Genomic DNA, 26929 nt, shown 5'->3' with positions numbered 1-26929 from the left:
ACAGAGGGCTAGGAATAAGGAAGAGCTGGGTCTGTATCCTGCCCCACTATTAACTGGCAAGCATCTAGTGGTGTGGCAATGGGCAAGTTAATGGTCTACCAGCTTCAGTTTTCTTCATCTGTATAACTGGTGGATAACCACCCAGGTTATATGGGAGGATGAAATAAGGTAATGAATGTCAAGATTCTGCAACCTTAAGTACAAGGGAGCCCAAAACTCTTAGTAAAGTTCTAAGTTTATGAGTTTTTAAGATGAGCTAAGATTTTTTGGGACACTGTATGAGTGCCAGTGATTATCTAATTCAGGCAGCTAGATAGTACAGTGGTTAGAGCACATGGCTTGAGTCAGGAAGACCTGAGTTCAAGTCCAGCCTCAGACACTCATAGCTGTGTCTGTGGCAAGTGACGATACCATTTTCCTCAGTTTCCTCATCTGTCAAATGAGCTAGAAAAGGAAATAGCAAAGCTTTCTAGTATCTTTGCCAAGGAAACCCCAGAACTTCCAAGTCAGTATTTTTACCTTCTGCTATACCATACTGCTTCCTCCAGAATTATATAGGTAATAATCAACTTAGAGACTCAAGTGAGATCATGTGTATAAGGTGCTTTGCAAAAAGCACCTGTGTGTGTAAATGCCAATTTTTATTATTAGATAATATAATAATAGATATTATTAGATATACATTCACATAGTGTTTGGGGGGGGGAATTGGGCTTAAGTGACTTGGCCAGGGTCACATAGCTTATAAGTATCTGAGTCTGGATTTGAACTCAGTTCCTCCTGATTTCAGGGCAAGTGCTCTATCCATATGCCACCCAACTATCCCATTTATATAGCATTTTAAGGTTTACAAAGTGATTTCCAAATAATATGTTATTAGGAGAAAGGTACCACTTACTACTTACCTGATATAACATCTGTGAGCCTCAGTTTCCTCATCTGTAAAATGAGGATAATCCTTATAATATTTCATGATGTTGTTATGGGCTCAAATGAGATGAAATAAAACTGAGGTAGACAAGGGTTACCCAGCTAATCAGTGCCAGGGTTAGGATTCTAACTCAGGTCTTCCTGATCCCAGGTCCAGCAGACTATCTGCTTTTCTGCCTAGTTTTTTCCTACAGTAAATGCTATGACAGAACCAGGGCTAGAAATAGGTTTTCCCATTTCCTAGCTGTTCAATCACACCCTTCTGGAAAAAGAACATAGAAAACATAATAGTTTGCTCTCTAGTGTCCACATAATGTCTGAGAATATAAAGGTGGAAATCACCAACTTACCCTGGGGGATATAAAACCATCCACTACATTTATTCTTTATGTGCCTAAGTCCACCTCTTCTCTACCCCACCCCCAGGAGAATGTAAGCTCCTGGAGCAGAAGGGTTCTTCCCTTGTGTCTTTCTGTCCTTGGCATTTAACTTGTTGGCTTGTAGATTGATTTATGATCCACTAGATCCCTACTCTACCTTGGGCAAAGGAAGCCCTGTCTGGGGAGATTTCTAAACATGGAGAAAAAACTAGAAAGGAAGAAGGAAGAAAGACTATGTGTTCCCCTGGCCCCAAAGATCTAGGAGGGGCATATTTAATAGTGATAAAACTGGTGGTGAATAACCCAGTGGGTGGGGAGCCTGGTGCTAGGAGGCCCTTGGCTGAGTTAACCACTTTTAGGTCACACTTTAGCCCAGGGTTTTTTTTCCCTTTAAGTGGGTCACACACCCCTCTGGCAGTTGGGGATCTCTTCTCAGAAAAATGTTCTTAACTCATAAAATAAAATATTTACTGTTGCAGGATTATGAAGGAAACCAATTCATAGGAAATACAGTTGCAAAAGTTTACAGACTCCAGGTTCAAAACCAAGACAAAAAAGAGAGAGAGAGAGAGAGAAAGAGAGAAAAGGGAAAGGGAAAGGGACAAAGGGGGGAGATTTTGATAGAGAGATAGAAACAGGGAGAGGGAAAGATAGACAGAGGGAAGAAGGAAAGGGAGAGGGGGAGAAAGATCTAGAGAGATGGGAAAAGGAAAGGAAGAAAGGTGGAGACAGACATTGATGCTGAAAAACAGAGACAGGGAGAGAAGAAGAGGGAGACAGGGAGTCAGATAAAGAGAGAAAGAAAGGGAAAAGAGAAAGGGAGAGAGAATAGGAAAGACAGAGATACAGAGAATCAGAGACAGAAACATTGAGGCAGAGAGTGAGAAAGACAGAGATAGATACACAGAGACAAAGAAAAGAAGAAGGGGAGACAGAAAGAAAAACAAAGAGAGAGTCCTCCTACACAATAATCATAGTTCACATGCATCTACTGGTGTAAAATAAACCATTTTTACATAGTTTAATCCATTTGATCCTCTCAACAACCCTGAGGGGCAAGTGTTATTTTATTCTCTTTATTTAACAGATGAGGAAACTGAGAACCATGCAATCATAGAAGTAGCTAGGTTTTATATAATGTTTAAACATTTGCAAAGCATTGGACACCTGTGAGGCAAGTGTTATTATCTTCATTTTCTAGATGAGGGAACCAAGGCTGAGGAAAGTCAAGTGACCTACCCAAAGTCATATAAATTAAGTGACTTGTCCAAGGCAGCAGAGCTGAGTTTGAATTATAATTCATAGGATTATAGATTTAGGGTTGGGAGGGATTTAGAAACTACTTAGTCACAGGCTACTAGAATCATAGATCAAAGGACTTTAAGAAGTCACTGAGTTCAGGAACATAAGACCAAGTCATTCACATAGCTCATAAGGCAAGGATTTGAACCCAGAGCTTCCTGACTCTCTAAATCAAATTACCTTTCAAACAACAGGTAGTAAGCATCTATCATATATCCTCGATCATCTATCAGGGCTAGGTGGTACAGTGTATAGAGCTCCAGTCTTAGAGTCAGGAGGAATCTGAGTTCAAATCCAGCCTCAGATATTTGACATTTACTAGATTGATGACCTTGGGCAAGTCACTGAACCCTGATTGCCTTGAATCTAGGGCCATCTCCAGTTGAGCTGATTCATATGTGGCCACTGGACCCAGATGACTCTGGAGGAGAAAGTGAGGCTGGTGACTTAGCACAGCCCCCCTCACTCAAATCCAATTCACATGCTTGTCATGGCATCACCTCATGGTCTTCTTTGAGAACAAAGGACAAACTTCCATTAATAAGCACCTGCTGTGGGATTTGAACCCTGATCCTCTGGCTTCCATGCTAGTGCTCTTATCCAAGGAATTTCTGAAAAGGAATTTCTCACTACAACCCCCCCCAAAACAGATATCCACTCTGTTTGAAGACCTCCAGTGAGAAAGAACCCACTTCTTTCTGTGACTCCCCACACTACTCCAGGATAGGTTCTTATTAAGAAACCTTTTCTGCCCTCAAATCCAAATTAGACAAGTTACAAAGATGGAACTTCCACTGAGCTGTGAAAGACCTTGCTACTTTAATCAAGTACAATCATCCAAGGTAGCTCCCATTTCTGGTCTTTGGGGCCAATCGTCATCGGAGTCTCAGTTTCTCATATATGATTGCAAACTTGCCTGAGGCTTTGTAGGATGTACTCTTTATGTCCCAAGCTCTCTCTGTGGCTCAATCTAGGCTCTGTCATTCCCATTCCCTCATTCTCCCTACGCCTGCCCTTTTGACACTTCATTAGGAAAGGGCAAAAGAGATGGATGGTCTATTTGGTGCTTTGTTAGCTGCTCTGGTATTGGGAGAAGCCTAGAGGGAAACATTTATTATTGAATTTTTTTCCAGGCTCCCCTCGCAGTCTCTTGTTAATATGAGAAAATGATAGTTGTTCTTAGGCTGGGCCTTTTAAAGAGCTCTAGATTAGAAATCTGACACTGATTAGCTTCATAACATGGGAAAGCCACTTCTCTGGACCTCAGCTTCTTCATCCATCAAGATCATCATCATCATCATTTCTTTACATGCATTCTCATTTGAACCTCACAAAATGAGAGGGTTGGACTAGATGGGCTCAGGGCAGAGCTATGAGTCTGCCCTATGAAGTAGGTGTTGTCACCCCCATTTCATAGATGAGAAGACTGAGGCTAACAGAGATTAAAATGTTGGGGTCTGATTATTGGGTGCCTGTGATGCTCAAAACATGATGTCATTGCATGAGTGACCTTGGGTCACTACCTTCACCATAGTGGCTTCAGTTTCCTCTTCTGTAAAATGAGGGAGGTTCCCTTCATCTCCAGATCCATAATCATAGGGTACCTTTACCCAAGCTTCAACACTATATTGGAGGAGGAATTGGGGTTGTAGATTCCTGGGTATAGTATTTGGTGTTGAGTCTCATGGATATGCTAAGAGTATGGTGGAGGGGAGACCTAGACAACAAGTAAGGACTCAGACATTATGAAAAGTTGGGGGGTTGATTTCATACAGGAGACAACACTGGATTTAGAAGATGGAGACGGGGGAGAAGAGAACCTTTCAGTGGTCATCTGTCACCTCTAGGATGAAACAGAGTCAACCTCCATACGGCTTCCTGCTTCAGTTTGTTTATTTCCACATCACAAACACTTACCCCAGTGTTGAAAGCCCTCCACAATCTGGCTGCCTCCTACCTTTCCCCAGTAGGTGTATAATCAAGGTTTGTTGAATGAAAATGAGAGCCAGGAGGTGGTTTCACATGAGGGGAGAGGAGCAAATGGAAAATAACAAATCAGGAGATCGGTAGGACTGGGAGAACGAGAGGAATAATTAATGTCGGAAACCAGGAGCCCAACTGTGGTTGCTTGGATAACACACCACTTTTGCAATCTTCTCGTAGGGCTATTGTGAGCATCGGGTCATTCGTGCTGTCTCTCTCTTCTAATTGCCTTAAATGTTCTCATCTTGGGATTATCTCGTGCCCTTTAATAAATTGCCAGCTCCTTCAGGACAGGACCCTTTTTGCTTGTCTTGGCATGCTCTGCATCCAACACAGATCCTTGCACAGCATACATTCTTAATTTCAGTTGTTTTTCATTTATGATTGACTTATGGAGGATTTGAACTCAAGGACATGAAGTCTTCCCGGCCTGCACATTATCCAGGTTGCCACCTAGCACATAATCAGTATTTGTTACATTGAATTGGTATTTTGTAAACCTCAATGTTGAAATGGCAGTTATGATAGAGTTTGAGGAAGAGGTCGGACAGATGGGAGAACAGCCAACATATAAGCTATTATGGACCTATGTACCACCCAATCCAAGGAAGGGGAGAGCATCCTTGGGGGGTTGTGTGGTAGTCCTTGGGTGTTCCATTGATCAAACTTCTCTTCAATACTTTCTTAGTTCAAATAGTAGCTTCTCTTGTGGGTCATCATTAGATTAATTCCTTGGAATGCCACTGATAATGAGGCAGCTAGGTTCATAGGCTCATAGGGCAGAGAACACTGGTCCTGGTGTCATTAATTTAAATCTGATAATAGTGCTTATTAGTTGTGTGACACTGGGCAAGTCGCTTCATTCTGTTTGCCTCAATTTCCTCAACCACAAAGTGAGCTAGAGAAGGAAATGGCAAACCACTTCAGTATATTTACCAAGAAAACCCCAAGTGGGTTTATGAAAAATCATAAATGATTTTGACTGAAATGACTTAACAACCGCTGGTAACAATAATTGACATTTATAGCATAGGTCAAGAAGAAAGAAGCTATACTTGCTGACACCAGGGATTCTAATATAGAGAAGGCATGGTAAAGCAGGCTTAGAGTTGAGAAAACCAGATTCAATTCCTTTCCTAGCCTTGGAAACTAAACAAGTCACCATGAAGAGCCCAACACCTACTACAAGTCCTGGGCTTAGAGTATCTGAAATATGAACTCATTTGATCCCATTTTTTTCCAAGTAAGTTTCATAAAAGTTGTAATTGCCTGTTAACAATCACAACACAATTATTATCTCCATTATATTGTGGGTTAGTAGTAGTGGTAATTGTGGTAGTGGCTGTGATTGTGGTTGTAGTAGGTGGTAGCGGTAGTGGTAGTGGTAGTAGTATAGTTAGTTCTAGATTAAACTATGAACTGTTATTATGTCCATTTTATAGATGAGGAAACAGAGGCAACCAGAGATTAAGTGACTTGCCTAGAGTCAGAATCTAGTAAATGCCCAGGGTCTGAAGTCCATGCCATTCTTAGAAGGACACCCAAGATTGGGTTTGGGAAGACAGTCTGATACATGTAGGGACAGTGAGTTTAGAAGCCAGCAGCCAGCTCCAGAGACAGACAAAGATTGAAGGTGCAAGGGGACCCCTTTCTGTTTCTGTGGATCAAGTGGTTGCCCAGAGAGAGAAAATTATAGAAAGACAGCACCCTGGGTTTGACCAAGAACCAGCCCAATAGGATTCAGATAGTATTATGTAAACATTTGAAATATGGCAGAACCCAGGGAGGGAGAGAAGACTTATTCAGGGGGGATGAGAAAGAACCCCAAGCATGGAAACTATTAAAGAGACATTCTAAGGAGCTTCTGATCCCTAGACGCTGAGGGAGAAACTCTCCATCTCAAGAGAATGTGAGTTGCATTTCTTACTTTTGACCAACACATCCCTATAGAGAGCGCCATTCATTGACCAAGCTACCTCACTTTTACTAGTTGTAGACAAAACCTCAGAAGGTTCATTTTTCAAACCGGGGAGGGGTTTCTAGGAAGCTGGGGTTTGGGGGACAGTTCCAAATGGCTGGTTATCAGTTGCAATTGTTTATAGATGGAAGAGCAGGGTTCCTTTGTTTCCTGTGTCTCCCTCCTGAGTTTCATTTCTACATGAGAAGGAAGGAGTCCTGAACAGCCAATTGGCATCAATGTTCATTTTGGGTGCTGAAAGGGCAGCACCATGTAGGAGAAAGTAAATGGAATTCAGAATCTGAGAACCAGAGCTCAAAACTAATCAATGACCTTCAGCAAATTATTTCACCGTTTGTTGCTCAGTCATTTCAGTTACGTCTAATTCTTCATAGCTCCATTTGGGGTTTGCTTGGCAATGACCCTGGAGTGGTTTACCAATTCCCTCTGCAGCTCATTTGACAGATGAGGAAACTGAGGCAAACAGGGTAAAGTGACTTACCCAAGGTCACCCAGCTAGGAAGTGTCAGAGGCTGGATTTGAACTCAGGTCTTCCTGCCTCCAGGCCCAGTCTCCTTAAATTTCTCATCTCTTCCACCTCCAGGAAAGAGTCACACAGACAGGAAGACAACCTACTGTAACTGTCTACATATTTTTTAAGAAAGGGATTCCATGACTCCTTTAGGACCTTGTCCAGCTTTGAATCTTCCCTGTTCTTTTTGCACCCAACCTCAGGGCTTCTAGTTGAACTTTAAGACTCTAAGAGTGTCTGGGAGTTAATGTCTATATTGGGTAAATATAGGGGACTATTTTTACAACAGTGTGTACTTAGTCTACACTGGCCACCATAAGAACAATGAGATTATTTTAAATAACATATTAGGAGTGGGAGAAGCTTTATAATGTCAGTGATTTGGAAGAGAGGCTGAAGGAAAGGTGCCTCTTCCAACATGCAGAGGGAAATCTTTCTCTGTCTTTCCTTGAAGTTTACTCCTCAAAGGATTTACCTTCTTGTTCCCAGTTCTGGATCTTAGTCCTTCTTAGGAAAAGTCCCCTTTGAATGAGAATATTTAGAGCTGGGGGGGGGCACTAAAGATGTCATCTAGCCCCAATCTCTTATTTTACAGGTAAGGAAACTGAGGCCCCATGAAGTGACCTGCCCTTGGGCAGAATTCAGTTATTAACTGGATGATCTGGGGCAAGTTATTTAACTTTGCATCAGTTTTAACACTTACTAGCTGTGGGAATTTAAGAAACTTCTCTGGGCCTGGGTTTGCTTCCCTGTAAAATGGAGATAATAATATGTCTAGTACCAACCTTGAAGGATTGTTGGGGGCGATCAAATAGATACCTTATGACCTTTGATGTACCAGATAAATGGCATCTGTTTTTATTAGAAAGCTGAATGGACCAATTCTACAAGGAAAAAAAAAAAGACGATGGGTCACTGAGGGAGTTATATTGGAAGAGTACCTCCTGGTCAACTGCGGGGGGAACTTTTCCTTCCTTTCATATGGTTCATAGTCTAACCAGTGTTGAGATTGTATCACTCAAGGAGTGAAATAAGGGGCAGTTAGGTGGCCCAGGGGATAGAGCACCGGCCCTGGAGTCAGGAGGACCTGAGTTCAAATCCAGCCTCAGTCACCTAATAATTACCCAGCTGTGTGGCCTTGGGCAAGCCACTTAACCCCATTGCCTTGTAAAAGAAAGAAAAAGAAAAAAGAAAGTGAAATAATCAGAACCCTGAGTCTTGGTACTCACCTCCCATGAATTGCTCCAGGCAAGTAAGTGAGTAGTTTTTACCAAGTCCAGCATCAGCTGGGGACCCCATAGTGTACAGAGTCTGAAATTAAGAAGACTCCATCTTTTATGAGATCAAATCCGGCCTCAGGCACTTACCAGGTGTATGATCCTGGACAAGTCCCTTTACCCTGATGGCCTCAATTTTCTCATCTGTAAAATGAGCTGGAGAAGGAAATGCAAGCCATGCCAGGATCTTTCCCAAGTAAATTCCAAATAAGATCAAGAAGAGTTGAACATGAATGAAATGACTGAATAACAACAAAAGCCAGTTAAGGAGTTTGAAAATGCCACTCTAAGAGTTTCTTTAAAACCCTTGTCTTTATATTACAATTCATGGGCAGGGAATGATGTAAACAAATCAAGAGATCCAAATTCTTGGCCTAGCATCATCATAAAAGAGTTGTATGGCTCCAGGTAAGTGATATGACTGTCCTGTACCTCAGTTGTCCTATCTGTAAATTCCACATGTCATTAGCATGCAGTGAGAAAGTTTAATGTTTTCTCTGAAGAAAATTTTCCAGGTGATACAGTGGATAGAGCACCAACTGAAGTCAGGGGGACCCAAGTTCAAATTTGGCCTCATTTACTTAATAACTGCCTAGTGGTGTGACCTTGGACAAGTCATTTAACCCATTATAAAAATTTTTTTAAAGTTTTTAAAAAAGAAAAATTACTTGGAAAGGTAGGTTATAAATATATTTCCTTGAGCAGAAGTAATGCTAATCTTTTTCCTCTCTCCCTCATTTCTTCTGGAGGAACCTCCGAAAAGCACCCAGTGGTTTGGCTGATGAGATTAATTTTGAGGATTTCCTGACCATCATGTCTTACTTCAGACCAATTGAGACCAACATGGATGAGGAACAATTGGAGCACTGCAGAAAGGAGAAGTTAAGATGTAAGTCTTATAGGGAGGTAGCCTGCTTGTCCAGTTGCAGAAGGAGGACCCAGATGGCTGGACAGTAGACAGTGTGCATTCCCAATCTGACCCTGGCCTTCCACAAACCTTCATTCTACAACCAATGGTCAAAGCCAGAATTTGAACTCAGATGTAGGGTGCCTTCTACTATATTGTATTATCAAGGGTCCTTTTCATGGTGTCTTATGTATAAGTTTTGTTTGATGCAGGTCCAAACTGTTAAAGCTTAAAAATGGCAGAAAGTCTTTGAGGGCACTTTCTACATGAAACACAACCAGAAATGACTTTTGTGAAGCATTTGTTATGGTTCTTATTATGGTATCATGCTAAGATCTAGGTATTCAAACAAAAAAAGCAAGATAGTCCTTTATTTTTAGAAGCTTAATTTCTAATGAGAGGAAACTATCTGGAGGAGGGACCAGGTGCAGTGTAGATGGAAAGTCCTTAGGGAGCAGTAGTATTATAGTCTTGTAACAAGATCCAATTCTTGTTTACCTACAGTGATGAGGGCACAATACCAAGATGATCTCATGAGTTAAATAGCACCCAAGTAAGTTGTTATTATTAATAAAGAGGGGTACATTGCAGAGTGGTTAGAGAGCCAGAATTGGAGTAAAAAGTCTTGGGTTCAAGTCTTGCCTTCAATACATATCAACCAAGTGACCATGGACATTGAACCACTAACAACTATTCTTTTGAGTCTAGTCATCCAACTAGTTTTGAATCCATTACATTACATTAATTTCTAATCTATGTCTCTTTATCTTCTCTATAGAAAGAGTATGATATACTTTATCAAAAGCCTCATTAAAATCTAGGTAAACTAGGTCACAACCTTTTCCTCATTCTCTAGTCTAATAAACTTGTCCAAAAAAAATGTCGTCAGTGAGGTGCTTCTCCTGTGCTTGATAAGGCCAGTTTGGCTCATTGTAATCATTGCTTTCTTTTCTATAAGTTCTTCAAACATCTCTTTAATGATTTTCCCAAAAATAGAAGTCAAGTGCACTGGTCTATAGTGTGGCAAACCCTTTCTGAAAATTAGGAATTCAACTTTCTCTAATCTTGTGCTACCTTTCCCATCTTCCATGATTTTTCAGGTATCACTAATAGTGGCTCATGAAGGACAAGTCTAAAAGATATTTTCTCATTTATCTTTATATCCAATTGGTATTTGCTATTTTTGTTCTGTTATTCCAATATAAATGCTATTCTCCTTGGAAGAGAAAAATAATTGAGCAGCTCTGCCTACTCTTCTGGCCATTATGGCCCCAAGGAAAGATCATGTCCCATCTCTTTCTTTGACTATAACAGAAAACTCTTTTTTTTGTTGTCTTTAATTTCCCTCAATAGCCTGACCTCATTTGGAGTTTTAGCATTCCCCACATTATTTCACAGGACCATGATATGCTCTTATATTCATCTTCTGTTGCCCCCACCTTATGTAAATTTATTTTTTAAATCTAAGTTGGTGGGTGAGTTCTACATAGATTTCTTCAGACAAATTGCATTTTTTTCTTTGCATCTTCACAGTTTGAGTCATTTTTAATTTAATTTTTTGAGACTGAATGTCCTAGTCTCACCCAGGCTGGAAATATAACAGCCACTTATGGACCTGATCAAATTGTGATCAGCATGAGATCCTTGATCTGCTTCATTTCCAACCTGAGCCATAAACCCACATAAATCAGCAGCATTTCTCTACATTACCAACAAAGTCCAGCAGCCACAGATAGAAAGAAAAATTCCATTTAAAACAAGTATAGACACGATAAAATATTTGGGAGTCCTTGCCAAGTCAAATCCAGGTATTATATGAATATAATTGCAAAACACTTTTCACAATTAAATTCAGATCTAAACAACTGGGAAAAACCAGTTGCTCATGGGTAGGCCGTGCTAATATAATAAAAATGACAATTTTACCCATTTCCACCCTGGGTCCTCCTTAGGCAGTCTATTGATTCCCTTCTCTTGGGGCCTCACCCTCTTGGTGCTAGACTTAGTGAGGATTGGCTTGTGGCATTATTGTAGTTCAGAACTCCTAGGCTCAGCAGATCCATCACCTTCAGTCTCCCCAAGTAGCTGAGTCCAGCTTCATTGCTGAGCAGCTCCCATCCCTCCTGACTCCATGCCATTCCCCAAGCCAATACTAATTCTACTCCTCCAAGCTGCCTCTTGTTTATAGTGTCTCAAATTGCATTTTTTCTTAACTGTATACTTCTAGACTCTAGACTCATTACATTTTCAGTCAATCAATAAACATTTATTAATAGCAGCCCTGTGCTAAGTTATGGGGATACAAAGAGGAAAATAGCAGGTCTTTCTTTCAAGGAGCTTACCATCTAATGGGGGAGACAACAAGCAATCATAATTATGCCAACAAGTTATAGAATAAACAGGAAATGATTTAGAGCGAGAAGACACTAATTTTAGGAGAGGTTAGAAAAGGGGTCTTAGTTGGGGTTTATAGCAAACAAGGGGGTCAATAGTCAATGCTGTGAATGTAGAACATTGCAGGCATGAGGGGACAGTCAGAGCGAATGCCTCAGGAAGAGTCAGCACTATATAACTGCCAAAAAATCTATTACATTCTCCTTGGAAGGGGAGGCTGCATGAACAGAACGGCTTGTCCAGAATAAAGAGAGGTAATATCAGACCACATGGGAGCACTGTATTGTCTTCTGGATGCCATTTTAAGAGGGATGCTGATAAATAGGGCCATACCCAAAAGAGGCCACCAGAGGATGGCTGAAGGGGGTCATGAAGTCTCAGCATATGGAAGAACAGAGAAGAATTATAGCTCTAGAATTAGGATAGACCTCACAGGCCAGCTAAGCCTAGCTTCCCTTTTTACAGATGAGTGAATGAAGGTCAGGGAGATTGTGAACTAAGATCACTCGCTAATTGTGAGGGAGGGGATTTGAATCCGGAGTTGATGCTCTTTTCTCTAAGCCACATTGCTGTCATTACTGTCTTCAAATATGTAAAAGCTGTGAAATTACTTATTATGCTTGGCCCCAGGAAGCAGAATTAGGTACAGGGAAGCAAATCTTGGTCAAATGAGGTGACCTCTTTAAAGATCAACAGTTCAAAAATGGAATATTTTTTCATGAGATAAAAATTTCCTGACCTCAGTGAATATGTTTTAGCCAAAGGGAGGCCATCACTTATTGGGAATATTGTAGACAGCATTGGTATATCAGATGAAAGTAGAATTAGGTCAATTTACATTCCCAAAATTTTATGATTCCAAATGGAATGGATTAGACTTATCTTTTTTTTATAATTCCAGGAGTAGCTTTGGCTCAGTAGATAGAACATCAGCCTGGAGTCAGGAAGACGAGATCAAATTCAGCCTTAGAATTTATTAACTGTGTGACCCTGGATAAATCATTTCACCCTGTTTGCTTCAGTTCCCTCATCTGTCAAATAAGCTGAAGAAGGAAATGGCAAACCACTCCAGCATCTATACCAAGAAAACCCCAAACGGAGCACAAAAAACCAGATATGACTCAATAGCAACAATAACTATAATTGCAGAGGATCGAATAAATAAACAGGAAAACTGGCCTTGCCTCAGCCTACAGAAGAGTGACCTAATAATCTGAACCAATAATGGAAGGACCTACTTTGTTGGGATGGTGACTTTCAAAGCCTTAGAGGAGTTAAGAAAGACAGAGGCAAAGGACTTAAGGAAAAAGCTAACCAGAATCCCTGGTGCCATCTTCTTTTAATGGACAGATTACAATGCAAATAATCCAGAAGTCATAACAACCTAATGTACCAAGATCCATTTTTGTAGCGAGTTTTAGCTTTTTGGTCTTCTCTCTCTTAATTGTGTTGATTTCAGAAGAGGAGGGAAGGCTGCTAGCTCAAGAGTCAAGAGACTAGAAATTTAATTAGGTCAAAACTTTTCTGGCTTCTTTTGAGTATGATGTAGGACCTGATGCTCCGGGAGCGAGCCCAGTAATCAAGGGGATTTCTATGGTCACCTCCAGGAAGCAAGTTTTGACCTAACTAAACTTCTCTTTCTCTCTCTGTCTCTGTCTCTCTCTTTCCCTAGTTCTGTTTCACATGTACGACTCTGACAGTGATGGCCGGATCACCTTGGAAGAATATCGAAATGTAAAGTATGCTTCCCACCTTGGCAACTCCCCTTGCCTTTCAGAAGCCTCTGTACATTGACTCAGATGTCACCCAAATATGTCTCTGCCTTGGTAGGTGGTAGAGGAACTGCTTTCTGGAAACCCTCACATTGAAAAGGAATCAGCCAGATCCATTGCTGATGGAGCCATGATGGAGGCTGCCAGTGTCTGTGTGGGACAAATGGTGAGCTTTCCTGGGGCAAGAAGATTAGCATCTGGCAGGGCTTGGCATTAGGCTTGGGTTCAGAAAAAGGAGGAAGGAAAGAAAGAACAAAGAAAAAAGTAGGGGTAGGAAGGAAGGAATGGAAAGAAAGTAGTAAAGAAGGGAAGTAGGAAGGAAGGGAAAGAAATTGGGAAAGAAGGAAGTAAGGAGGGGAAATAAAGTAGGAAAGAAGGAAAGGAAGGCATGTGAGAAAATAGGAAGGAAGAGAAAGTGGGAAAGAAGGAAGGGAAGGAAAGTAGGAAGGAAAGGAAAGCAAGTGGGAAAGAAGGAAGTTTGGGAAAAGTAGGAAGGAAGGAGAAGAAAGAGAGTAGGAAGGAAGGAAAGTAGGCAGGAAGGAAGAAGGGGAAAGAAAGTAAGAAGGAAGACAAAGAAAGTGGGAAAGAAAGAAGGGAAGGAAGAAAGGGAAAGAACATAGGAAGGAAGGGAAAGAAAGTAGGAAAGAAGGGAAGTAAGTAGGGAAGGAAAGGAAAGAAAGTAGAAAAGAAGGGAAGGAAAATGTTAAAAAAAAGGAAGTGAAGGAAGAAGGGAAAGAATGTAGGAAGGAAGGGAAAGAAAGGATAGAAGGGATTCCTATTCTAATAGGGGAGATAATGGAGATTTCATCAATGGAGACTTTTAAGCAGGAGGTGACCCCTGGTAGGGAATGATAAAGGATGATGGAGGAGATATTCTTGTTCAGGTAAGGCTGAGACTGGATGGCTTTTGACATCCTTCCAACTCTGAAGTTTTTTTGACCACTTGAGCAAAAACAGGACAATACTCAGAGGAAGGGCAAGAAAATGATGGATGAGAAGCTGGGAAATTATGTGAAAAATGAGAGAGAGAGAGAGAGAGAGAGAGAGAGAGAGAGAGAGAGAGAGAGAGAGAGCCCAGATGAAGAGGGTCAGACTTTCCCAAACCCTCCCCATGGACAGAGTGGTTCAGCTAGTGGCATATGGGGCAAAATGGAACGAGCTCAGCTTTTAAAGTCCCAGCTATAAAAAGACATTGGCTCTGGCAGGCATCTTCCTTATCTTAGTAAGTGCTTTTAAGATGCTTGCATTTGGAAAGGGCCACTTGCAAATGATAGGGGCTATAATAGGTGCCACTAGGTGGTGCCAAAGTGCATAGAACTCATTTCCCTGCGTTCAAACCTAGTCTCAGACATTTATTATCTGGGTGACCCTGGGCAAGTCATTTCACCCTGTCTGCTCCAGTTTCCTCATCAGTAAAATGATCTGAAGAAAGAAACAGCAAGCCTCTCCATTATCTTTGCCAAGAAAACCCCAAATGAAAAGTCAGGTATGACTGCTTGAAAACAGCTATAATAATAATGATGATGATGATGATGTGGTAATAAACAATTACCATTTATATTATACATTTAGGATTTGAAAAACAAATATTTCATTTGATCCTCACAATAACCCTGGAAGGTAGATGCTTTTATTATCCCTTTTTTACAGAAGAGGGGAATGAAGCAGTCTGAGGTTATGTGATTTATCCAGGGTCCCACAGCTAGGAAGTATCTGAAGTTGGATTGGAACTCAGGTCTCATTGACTTCTGGTCCAATGTTTTCTGTACTGGGCCAATGAATGGCCTTTATCTTTATTCTCTCTATGCCTCCTTTCTTTAAAGGAGGAGAGATGGAACACTCAGGATCAGCATGGAGCTCACTCTGATCTGTGGTGACCTTGTCCTGGGTTCAAGTATCCATCCTAACCAAAGCTGGTCACCTGAATACTGAAAGACCAGTCAAGTCTTCATCGGTTGTTCTCCTTAAGCACTTGCTTATTTTTTAAAGGGGTAAAAAGATGAGACCCTCCCATTGCTAGTTTGAGTCACGAAATGTTTGTCTTCATTGTGGCATCCCAAGTGGAGTGGAGAGGTGCTTCAGCTGATGAAAAGCTTGCATGTGGCTCCTAATCATATTATTGAAACTGGGAGACAGATTGCCAGCTGTTGTGGTATGATCTCAGGCACTGGGACTGTCCCTGGAGATGGAGGCTTTGGGTCATTTTATTTACTCATCTTTTTCAGGCTGGTCTTTTGGTCCTAAGGGAGGCTTCTGGCTAGGTGGAAATCTGGTACATTCAGCAAATTAAACTACAGCAGCCCAGAGGCCCACAGCACTGGTCACAAGGGTCTGGGCTGCCCGGCTTGCTTCCATCCTGGGCCAAACTCCCATTTGATTTAATTATACTTTCCCTCCTTAAATTACTCCCAATCCTACTTCAGTTTCCATTGGTGACAGCATTCTTAATTTCCCATAGTAAAATTGTTGGCAGCTGCTGAGTGACATAAAAGCCACAGACACATATTAGTAGCTGTTGAAATGATTCATGTATGTGTGTCTCCGTGTATGTATGTTGATGTTCTCTGTGCATTTTCCCAATATTGCTCCATCTTCGCTAGGGTCATCCCCTTCAGTGCCTCATCATGGTGCGGTGACCCTAGATAATCAAAACCTATGCCAGGAAGCACAGGCTTTGGCAGCTCCCAGCCCAGCTGGGAAAGGCTTCAAGTGTGGGGCCAGTGTTGGACTGACATCTGGAGAAATGTGGGGTTAGGTCACAGAACCGTTAGGCAAATTCAAAACTTATGGACTGGCTAGACCCAAAATATGGAAGGTATCTAAGTGATCCAATGGATAAATGCTGAACAGTTACCAGCTGGGACCTGGGAAAGTCATTTGACTTCTGTTTGCCTCAATTCTTCATCTGTAAAATGGGGATAATGATAGAACCTTCTTGCCATAGTTGTTGTGAGAATTAAATGGGGTGATATTTGTACAGCACATTGTGGACTTTATAGTTTACATGGTAGCTATTATGGCATTTATTACTTAATGATATGGAAAGTCTCTAGCAGAATGCCTCAAATATCTATCCTTAACATTATGTTGTTCAACCATCTTATCAACAGCTGGGAATGACATGTTTGTCAAAATTGCAGATGAAACAAGTAGAAAGGCTCAATGAATGCCTTGTATGACAGTATCCAAAGACATCTTAATGGGCTAGAAATATGGTCCATAATTAAGATGATGAAATTGTCCAGATAAATATTTGTAAAATTTTACATTCAGGGAAAAAAAATCTACTTCAAAATTGAAAAAGATTTGAGAACTTTTGATGATTGCAAACCTCAAAGGCAGCAACATTGTGATATGGTAGCCTTGGTATCTTGGCTTGATTTAAGAGAGGGATAGGGCGGCTAGGTGCACATGGATAGAGCACTGGCCCTGGAGTCAGGAGTAACTGAGTTCAAATCTGGCCTCAGACACTTAATAATTACCTAATTGTGTGACCTTGGGCAAGTCACTTAATCCCACTGCCTTACAAAAACCAAAAGAGAGAGGGGGAGAGAGAGAGAGAGAGAGAGAGAGAGAGAGAGAGAGAGAGAGAGAGAGAGAGAGAGCATCCAGGACTAGAGAGGTGATAGCTCCATTCAGTGCCAAATCAATCCTGGGTAGATCATGCATAGAGCAGTGTGTTTATTTGGGGGGCACCGCATTTTAAGGGACCTTGAAAAATCTGCATCATGTCCAGAAGGGATCAAGTAGGACAGTGATGGCCCTCAAGACCATGTGATCTGAGGATGTGCTGAAGGAAGAGAATATGGAAAAGACTTAGGGGGGAAATGGAAGCCTTCTTCCAGTATCTGAAGAGCTACTCTAGAGACAAGATCTCAGAGAGTGGAACCAGGAGCAGTGGGTAGAAACAAGAGAGGTAAGTTTAGTCATGAAATAAGGGGATAATCCCTAATGATTGACAGCTGCCCCAGAATTGGCACATTGGGAAGCAATGGGTTCTCACTCATTGAAGGTCTTCAAGCAATGGCTAGATGATAGATGGGATATGTCACAAATATTTCTTCTCAGATGTAAGAGGTGATAGATGCCTCTGAAGTCTTTATGAATTTTTTGTCTAAGAACTATAGTAGCTGATTTCAGAGGGGGTCAACACAAGTTGGCCACACATTCATAGTTACTTTGGCCATGGTTGCTCATAGGAATGGTCCATGAATGCAGTTGTAATTTGCCTTGGTAGAGAGATTATTCATCCTTGCCTGCAGGCTGGCAACCGTGCCAAGCATATATGCCACTCTATGATAAGTGCTGAGAACACAAATAAATACAAGGAAAAAACAAAGTCACTTCTATCCTCAAAAAGGTTATATTCCAATGGGAAAAACCGGTACAGAAAGAGAAACCAACAAAATCATGGCTCCTTGAAGTATCTACACATATCCAAATCTGTATCATTCTCCAAGGAATTCGATAAGCACAAACCTATAAGATAAAGAACGCAAACGCATGGAAAAGATTTCCATGAGAGATACCATTACTGACAATTAACATGTATACATCTGAATGTATATTTAAATATTTTATGTAAATGCAAACACACAGTAGGATTTGTGAGACTATAGAGGAAGAGAAGAAGAGGGACACAGTTCTGCATCATCTGGTCCTCTCCAAAAGAATTCTTTGGAATAGGATGATCTGAGTATTACTGGGCAGGCTGGTCTGAGAGTTAAGATCTGGCTTCAGATTCCACATCTGACACTTAACTCTGTTGTGAGACACATAAGAAAGTCAGTTCAAATCTCAGTTCTCTGGGTGACTTTCTAAAACTAAAAGGATGATCTACTTTGGTGGAAGTCCATGTCAGAAGCATCTCCCAGAAATGGAATGATACATCCAGGACCTCTCCTTCCCAATCCTGTCTATGCAGGATCTTTGTATCCTGTTCCTCATGATCTCATTTGGGGTTCTCTTGGTAGACATTAGAGAGATCTGCTGTGTCCTTCTCCAGCTCATTTTACAGATGAGGAAATTGAGGCAAACAGGATTAGTGATTTTATAAATATATGTATATGAAATATATATATATATATATACATATATATATAGACACATACAAATATATAGATACACACAAAGGACCCCTCAAGTTAGTGAAATCTGCTACCCTCCCCCTTTTCCTCATCAGTTCTTCCCTGCCCCCCATCTTTGACCCAGTCTGGTTTCCTTGGAATCTAATGGTGAGAACAGAGTCTTGTGTCCCTCCAGATGGACCACACCCTAGAGATGAAGGATGGAAGGAGTAGATAGGGCAGGTGGGGGAGGGGACCTGATTATGGATGAGTATCCTCATCCCTACCTCTCTCCAAGGGCTCTCCCCAAGTTTGCTCACTTTTTTGTTTGCTTCATCCCTAGCAACCGGATCAAGTATATGAGGGAATCACCTTTGATGACTTCCTAAAGGTGGGTGCTATGGGAGAAAAGGATGACCATGATCTGGGAGCACTAGGGCTAGAAGGAAAGTGGTCAGGAATTAGAACCTTGGCTGGAATTCCTAGTCTGCAATTGTTCTCTCTCCCTTCTTGGGTGATTGTGGCTGTGGGAGGGAGATGCCAAAGCCCTGGGTCCCATGAAGTTAGAGCTCCTCCCCATTCCTGGCCTCCTGGCTGCCCCTGGTACTATGTCCAACATGGTAAGAGATATGGACATTTGAGAGGCTGAAAAATTCTCAGTTCAGAAATGCTCAGTAATTTCCACCCTTCACATGGACAAACTCTCTTTATAAAGTTGGGGTCCAATGGTAGAAAAGAGAGACAGAAAAGACGTGAGGGGAAGGAAGGGAGGAGAGGGAGAGACAAAGTGAAGGGAAGAAATAAAGGGGGTCAGAGAGAGGCATAGTCAGAGAAGAGAGAGAGAGAGAGAGACAGAGTGAGGAAGAAAGACAAGAAGGAAGGCGGAAAGAGACAGACAGAGAGAAACAGCGAGACAAAGAGACAGAGAGACAGAGACAGAGACAAAGAAGAAAGGAGGGAGAGAAAGAAAGAAGGGGAGAGATAAGGAGGAAAGGGGGAGGGAGAGATAATCTAAAAGACAGAATACTTGATTAGAATTCAAGTCCACTGAGGTTCTAACCCCAGTCACTCACCTTTCTGAAGCTTCACTGTCTTATTTTGTAAAAACAGAATAGTTTTACCCCTTGCCAGATGTACTGTTAAGACAAGGAAGTTAGTCATTATGAAAGTGTTTGCTCTATCTCAGGGAAAGAGGAACTGTAGGTCATTAATTATTAATCCTAGAGGCCTAAGCTAGAGCCTCAAGTCAATACTAAAAAATTTGCATTTAAGGTGTACTGATAATCTTGAAAGTGGACAAATATTTATATGCCAAAGGACTTTACAAATATTATCTGATTTGATCCTCGTATCAACCTCTGGGAGGTAGGCACTATCAATATATCATCATTCCATTTTAGAGGGGAGGAAACTGAAGTAGGTAAAGGTGAAGTGACTTGCCTGGCATCACACAACTGATAAGTGTCTGGGGCCGTATTTATGAACCCAAGTCTTCCCAACTCCAGGCCCAGGGCTCCCTCCCCTCTATCCTTTAAGATGTCTCTAGGCTAAAGAACACAAATGCCATACCCTCTAAAAACAGAATGAATTTATATATATGATTAAATTTCAGTCACTTTTTAGATGCTCAGAGCTTTTCAGACCTGGAGGAGGGTCAGTGCTACAAGGAGAGAAATGAAAATATAGACTGGTCAGCAGGAAACAAACAACTTCCCTGACAAAGGACTAAGACCTTTAATGCTGATCTCTCATCCCATTCCAGATCTGGCAGGGGATAGACATAGAGACCAAGATGCATGTCCGATTCCTCAATGTGGAAACCATTGCCCTCTGCCATTGACTTCTGCCTGCCTCCTCCGAGGGCCTATAGCATTCACCCTGCAAAGGGCAAGGATGCCAATGGTACCCTTGAACAGCTCATCAATGCTGTTGGTCCCAAATGAATGTGGTTTTTTGCTACTGACATATCTACAACCAACTTGTTAATGTGCTTCTGTTTTTTTTTTTCCTATCCAGAATGAATGGTGTGTGAGACTTGATTAAATCAACTTTTTAATCTCTAATAAATTAGGTTTTGTTAATGAATGTGGCCTTCATGTCTGTTCATGGGATAAAAGAATCTAAGAATTGTTAGGGTCCCCAGCGGTGATTTAGCGCAACCCAGTTTGACACGAATCTTCCTCCGAAAGGGGCTCACCAACCTGATCAGACCTTGGATAAAGGACTGGTTTTCTTAAATCTGACAAAATAAGTAAAGGGGGTTCCTACTTGAGCTTCGTGACCACCAGGAAACTTTGCACCTCCTTCCAGAATACTTCAAGTAACCTTCTCTCTTAATGGATCTCACCATCCCTTGGACTTATTCTTATCCAAGTAGTAATGCTGGCCAAATGTCTCAGACAGGATTTGAACTCAAGTCTTTCAGACCCTAAAGTCAGCACTCTAGCCACCATATCACCCAACTAGTCTCTGCTAGGTGGTACAGTGGATAGAGCATTGGCCCTGGAGTCAGAAGGGCTGGAGTTTGAATCCTGCCTTAGACACTTGACACTTACTAGTTTGAGCAAGTCACTTCACCCTGATTGCCTCCCATCCAGGATCATCTCCAGTCTTCCTGATTCCTATCTGGCCACTGGACCCAGAAGGTTCTGGAGGAGAAAGTGAGTCTGGTGACTTAGCCCAGCCCTTCTCACTCAAATACAATTCATGTGCTTGTCATGGCATCATCTCCTGATGAAATAATCTTCAAGAATGAAGGACAAACATCACATCATCACAGAAGCATCTTATTCTAAAGAAACTTCTTTGACAATTTATTCTAGGACGCAACCACTCACACTCTCGGAAGCTTCTTTATATTGTAGCTTCATTAGCAAAATTCAGAAACAAATGATGTTCAAGACCATGGGTCTGAAATGGGAATGTTGGGTTCTCATATGCAACCAGAAGGCTAAATGCAGTTGTTGGACAGTTGTTGAGCTGCACCTCTAATAATCTGACCTTGACTCATCTCAGGTGTCCCCAAACTGCCAGAAAGCTCTGAGACCTCCCCATCCTCATCTTACTGGGGCACTAAGGGGAATTCAAATTTGCACTCAGCACCTAAGTACTTTCATCACAACTACCCAGCAGATAGTTGCATGCTTCTTTTTTCCATTTTTCAGATGAGGAAACTGAGGCTTTGATATCTTACTTGACTTGTCCTTGTTCTTGTGGCCAGCAGCTTTCTGAGGTAGTATTCAAATTCCCAGCAAACACTAGCCAATCTACTATGTGACCCCTTGCATCCCTGGGCTCTGCACTGATACCATAGAGGACAACTGTGACTTCTATTCTTCCCTGGCCCAGCCTTTTGATGGAGCTAATATTTTCCTGCTTAAGGTTTTCTTCCCCCCCCCCCCACCATCCTTCCCTTTCCCTGTGAGGGTTAAGGAGATGCTGCATGTTCTGTGCATCCTAAAGACATTACTCTGACCCCATGATTTAAAGCCCAGACTAATCTCTTTGGAGTCTTGGGCCAGTGGTAATTTGCATGGCTAATTAAGGTAAGATTGATTCATCTAGAGTTTTGTTCATGTGCTCAAACAAGATATGATTTTCAGAATCACCAAATGACCAGAACCCAGGGGGTATCTTCAAATTGGCCAGAGTAAGTGTTCATTGCCACTGGAACATGTGCTGTGACATTTTCTTGTGTTCTTTTCCTTTCCTCCTGGTGAGTTATTTGTATGGAATTCTGTTTCTGATCATTTGGATGACTGGGAAGTCATTAGAGTTGCCTATTAGTTTGTGGCAAATTGGCTACCAAAAGAGGGAAGGTTAATTTTGGTGGGGGTTCCCCATGGTCTAGTTGTGCTGCTGTGTTCTGATTAATAAATAAGCTATAGGTCATCGCTCCAGGTACCTGCTATCTGAAAGCCTTCGACCATCTGTTGGGCAGTCTGTGCAGCCTAGGCTAAAAAGACTCTTCTGAAATAGATTTCGTTAACAGCGCCGTCCCTCTTTGTGCTTCATTAGCCAAAAGGCTCTGATGAGCGTGGGGGAATGTTGGACTTATAGAGCACAGAAACTGAGGCAAGCGGGATGATCAAATCCAGTCCCTGCTCAGGGAGCAGAACTGAGAGATGGCAGATGTTATGTTCATTTTGAAACATGTATCAAGCCAAAAGATAGACCTGGCATTTGTTTTCACCCATTTTTTTTCCTATCTAATACACAGGTTTCCGAGTCATACCCATGAAAAGTAAATATTAGATTAAATATCAGAACTTTCAGAGTTCCCTGGTAAAGAAGGCAGAGGGCATGTAATTAGGTGTGGACTCGGGTTAAGGCCCCATAGGGTGGCTGCGCAGTTGAGGTCACTCTTTTTGCCCTCACTTTTCTGCAAGTGTTAGAAACAATAAGTTCACTTTTATACCTCTAAAAGAGGAAGCTATCACTGGTCACATAAAAAAATTCTAAACCACTACCAATAAGAGAAATGCAAATTAAAACAATTCTAAGCTACTCACACCCACCAAATTGGCTAATGTGACAGAAACGGGAAATAGCAGATGCTGAAGGGAATGTGGAAAAATTGGTATTCTAATGAACTGTTGGTAGAGTGGTGAGCTAATCCAATTATTATGGAGAACAATTTGCAATTTTGCCCCCAAGAGCAATCAAAGTGTTCCTACTCTGATCCAGAAATACCATTACTAGATCTGAACCCTAAAGAGTGCACAGAAAAAGGACTCATATGTATAAAATTATTTATGGCAGTTCTTTTGGTGGTGGCAAAGAATTGGAAATTGAGGGGAATTGGGAAAGGGTTAAACATGTCTATGATTATTATGGAATACTATTGTGCTATAAGAAATGATGAGCAGGTAGGTGGCGCAGTGGGTGGAGCGTCAGTCCAGGAGTCAGGAGGACCTGAGTTCCAATCCAGCCTCAGACATTTTAATAATTACCTAGCTGTGTGACCTTGGGCAAGTCACGTAACCCCACTGCCTTGCAAAAAACAACAACAAAAAAGACAAGCAGGATGATCTCAGAAAAACCTGAGAAGACTTATATGAGATGAAGCCATACATATATATATATATATATACACATATATATATATATAATACTTATTATATAATACTTATTATAATAATGAAAATCAACTGTGAAAGATAACTACCTTAATCAACACAACAATCCCTGAAAATTCCAAAGGATTCACGATGAAAAAATACTGTTCAGAGAGAACAGATGAAATGAATGTAGACTGAAGCATATTTTTCATTTTTTTGGCAACAAGGCTAATGTAGACATGTTTTGCATGACTTCACATTCTTAACTGATATCACATTGCTTTCTTTCTTAATGGATGAGGTAAGGGCCGGAGAGAGGGAGAGAATTTGGAACTTAACATTTTAAAAATCAAAGAAACAAATCTATCACTGTATCTGCTAGCTAAGGGATCCTGCCCAGATCCCTTAATCTCTCTGGGTCAGTTTCTTTGTTAAATGGGAAGCATAGCGGCTATAATACCTATTTCATATAGGTTCAAATAAGATAATATAGGTAAAAAAATTTGTGAACCATAAAGCATTGTGTAAATTATTATTCATTAGTTGTAATAGTAGTAGTAGAATTGCCACATTACTGAAAAGAGGCAGCCAGAAAAAAAATTCAATTTGAAACAAATGAATTTGCTGTGTTTACCAAAGGAAGATGTGTAAGGGGAGACTAAAGAGGGAAACCTACTCGGAGGAACTCAGGGGTAATAGGCTACAGTAGATTTAGAACTAAATTATAAATAAAGGAACTGATGTTATAATGAAGTAAAATGACAGCAACTTCCAGTTTGGGCTATTTGCTGCCCTTCAAGAAAAGAATGATTGTTAGCCTTTAACAACACATTTCTTTTTCTTCCCCCTGGACCATGGTGGGATTCTGATCTTTTTATCCCTTCATAATAGGAAGAAACGTCTTCTACTGGCCTGACCCTTCTCTTTCAGCCGCTAGATCAATCCCTACCTGCACTACAGTTAACAAGGGTGAATGTGAACACCTCCCCCCTCCCCCTCCCCCATCTGCAGAGCTGGGAACAGCACAATGTGACTTAACTAGGCTTTGGGGGAGTTAAAAATACAAGATGCTTTGGCAAGGGTTTTGCAAAACACCTGCCTCCCCGGCTGTCCTCCCACTCGTGACCTTGGGAAGGAGAGCACAATCAAGCGCGAGGGAATGAGCATCTCCCCACCGCAGCCTCCCCAAACACCAGTCCTACCTTTCTCTCCTTGGTTCCAAAGCCATCTTAAGCACCTAATAGGGATGCTGGCTGGGGTTCGGTGTCAGATCAATAAGCTTCAAAAGGCTGATTGTTGCAGGGTAGGCCTCGAGTTGTGGACCAGCCACAAGGCAGCAAGAGGGATGAACTGGTCTCTTGACATCTTCAAATGTGACTGAGAGAACTGGGTAGAAGGGAACACACTCTGAGGGGGAGTCTGGGAGATATGGGCTGGAATAGTGGCTCTCACATTTATTGTCTGGGTGACCTTGGGCAATTCCCCTGGTCTCATGTTTATTGGTAAAAATGGAGAGATGTGCTGGAAATAAGGACATTGAGTATTTTGACTCGGGAGACTCAAGTCTAAACCTTGGCTTTTAATAATTTAATAAGCTGGAGCAAGTTGCTGTTTCTGAGCCTGTTTCCTTATCTGTAAAATGGGTGGTCCAGTCTTGTGTGAACCAAAGCAAGCTGCCTGGAGCAGAGGGCACAGGGCTTAGGCTGCTACCCCCTAAGGAATAGAGGGATCACTACCCATTGTGCCTCTCTGGCACAGGGCAAGGGTTCCAAAGATGTGGAGGACTGATCTTGCCATGGTGGGTCTTTGCTTCTAAAGCAAGAATCAAATGAGAACAAAGGTCATTTAAGATTATCAGGACAGGGGGCAGCTAAAGTGGCACAGTGGATAGAGCACCAGCCTTGGAGTCAAGAAGACCTGAGTTCAAATCTAGCTATAGACAATTAAGTCACTTAATCCCACTGCCTTTCAAAAACAAAAACAAAAAAGAATATCACTCTGAGAAAAGGAATAAATAAGAGAAGGCAAGACTGCCAGACAGCCATCCTCCCAAGTCATGAGAGGAACTTAGGGCCAAGCTCAGATTGCTCCACATTCTTACAGCAGAAGCGGGGTCACCATCTAATATAGCAAGGCCCACAAGATGGCCAGCTCTTCCAGGCTGAGGCCCGTCGTCTGCCCCTCTCTGGCCAGTGAGGCTCCAGACATAAGCTTCGGCCCTGTCGGTCATGACAAGGAAGTAACCCAGATGGCCATGGGGTCAGCTGAGGGGACAGCCAGTCACACCAGCTGAAAAGCTTCTGGTCTCAATGGATGAGGCTTGGTTTTTAATATTAACACAAGAAATGGCTTCCTTGACCTGGAGCCTCCAAACACCAGCCAAAGGGGACCAGCCTTGAAAAATTCTTAGGTTTTTCCCTTTTCAGAAAGGGCGAGAATTTCCATCCCAAGTAATACCAAATTCTCCTGTAGGGTAGGTGATCTTGTGGGCTCATAGGACTTATCTGTGAAAAGGACCACAGAGGTAGAGCTATTCCAAAGAGGGTACTCCAAACTCTTCATTTGACAGAGAAGAGAGCCAGGGCACAGAGGAGTCAGGTGATTTGCCCAAGAGCACAAAGGCAGTAAATGGTGGGTGCAGGATCCAAAGCCAGGTGTTCTGACACCAAGGTCAGGGGCCTTCTCTTCAAAAACAAACAAAAACCTTTCTACAACCTGTGTCCCATTAGCCCTGATAAATCCTCCCTTAGAGGGTGCCTATGTTTATAGCCTCCTATAACTAAATACTGCATGTGGTATAATCCTTCCATTATGAGCTGAAGGATAACCATGAAAAATTAAGTTTTAATGAGCAAAACTGCTTGAGGTTTTTAGGAGCCAGAATTTGAAAGAGCTGAGCTCATCAGAATGAAGATTTATAGATTAAGGCTAAACAGGAGAAACCAGGGGACAATGCCTGCCAAATCTTAAGGTGAATAAAAGGCATGAGGTGAGGAAGGTTGAAGACGAGGGAGGAAAGGGAAGGGAAGCCAATGCTGAATTATTGAGGAGGGGAGCCAGTGATTGTTAGCAAAGAGCAGGGTGACTTCTTCCCTGCTGGTAAAGTTGATGGCTGCAAACCCTGGCAGGGGCTGGGTGTTTGAAGCACACAATGCTGGCCTGACAAGGCTATTCAGCTAGGACTGGATTGCAAAGCCAGTGGTGCCTAATTGCAATAGGTTTTTAATAACTGAAAGAAAGTTGTGTCATAGATTAAAACTGGGAGAAAATTTTATTATTTCAACCCATATTTAGTCATGGACAGGACCGTTGCTGGTTGAGGGGTAATGATTTCTTGGAGCTCTTGAGTTTCATTTTTAATTTTTAGAA

General features: G+C 41.8%; 1 protein-coding gene across 3 annotated transcripts in view; it reads left to right on the top strand.

The window, feature by feature from the left end:
* The window catches only part of TESC (tescalcin), a 59402-nt gene extending 38795 nt beyond the window's left edge, over positions 1-20607 (top strand). Inside the window, exons 4-8 of one of the 3 annotated variants that reach the window (XM_074205914.1) lie at positions 9111-9250; positions 13335-13396; positions 13493-13600; positions 18844-18891; positions 20263-20601. In XM_074205914.1, the coding sequence (XP_074062015.1) occupies positions 9111-9250; positions 13335-13396; positions 13493-13600; positions 18844-18891; positions 20263-20340 (436 nt within the window). In that variant the 3' untranslated portion in view covers positions 20341-20601. Of the gene's footprint in view, positions 1-9110; positions 9251-13334; positions 13397-13492; positions 13601-18843; positions 18892-20262 lie in introns of all 3 variants that reach the window. The other 2 variants (XM_074205913.1, XM_074205915.1) reach the window with 2 other exon arrangements.
* The last annotated feature ends 6322 nt before the right edge of the window (positions 20608-26929 follow it).

The sequence above is a fragment of the Macrotis lagotis genome, chromosome X (assembly GCF_037893015.1).
Source record: "Macrotis lagotis isolate mMagLag1 chromosome X, bilby.v1.9.chrom.fasta, whole genome shotgun sequence".
Classification (NCBI taxonomy): Eukaryota; Metazoa; Chordata; class Mammalia; order Peramelemorphia; family Peramelidae; genus Macrotis; species Macrotis lagotis.
This window is presented reverse-complemented; position numbering and strand designations above follow the sequence as displayed.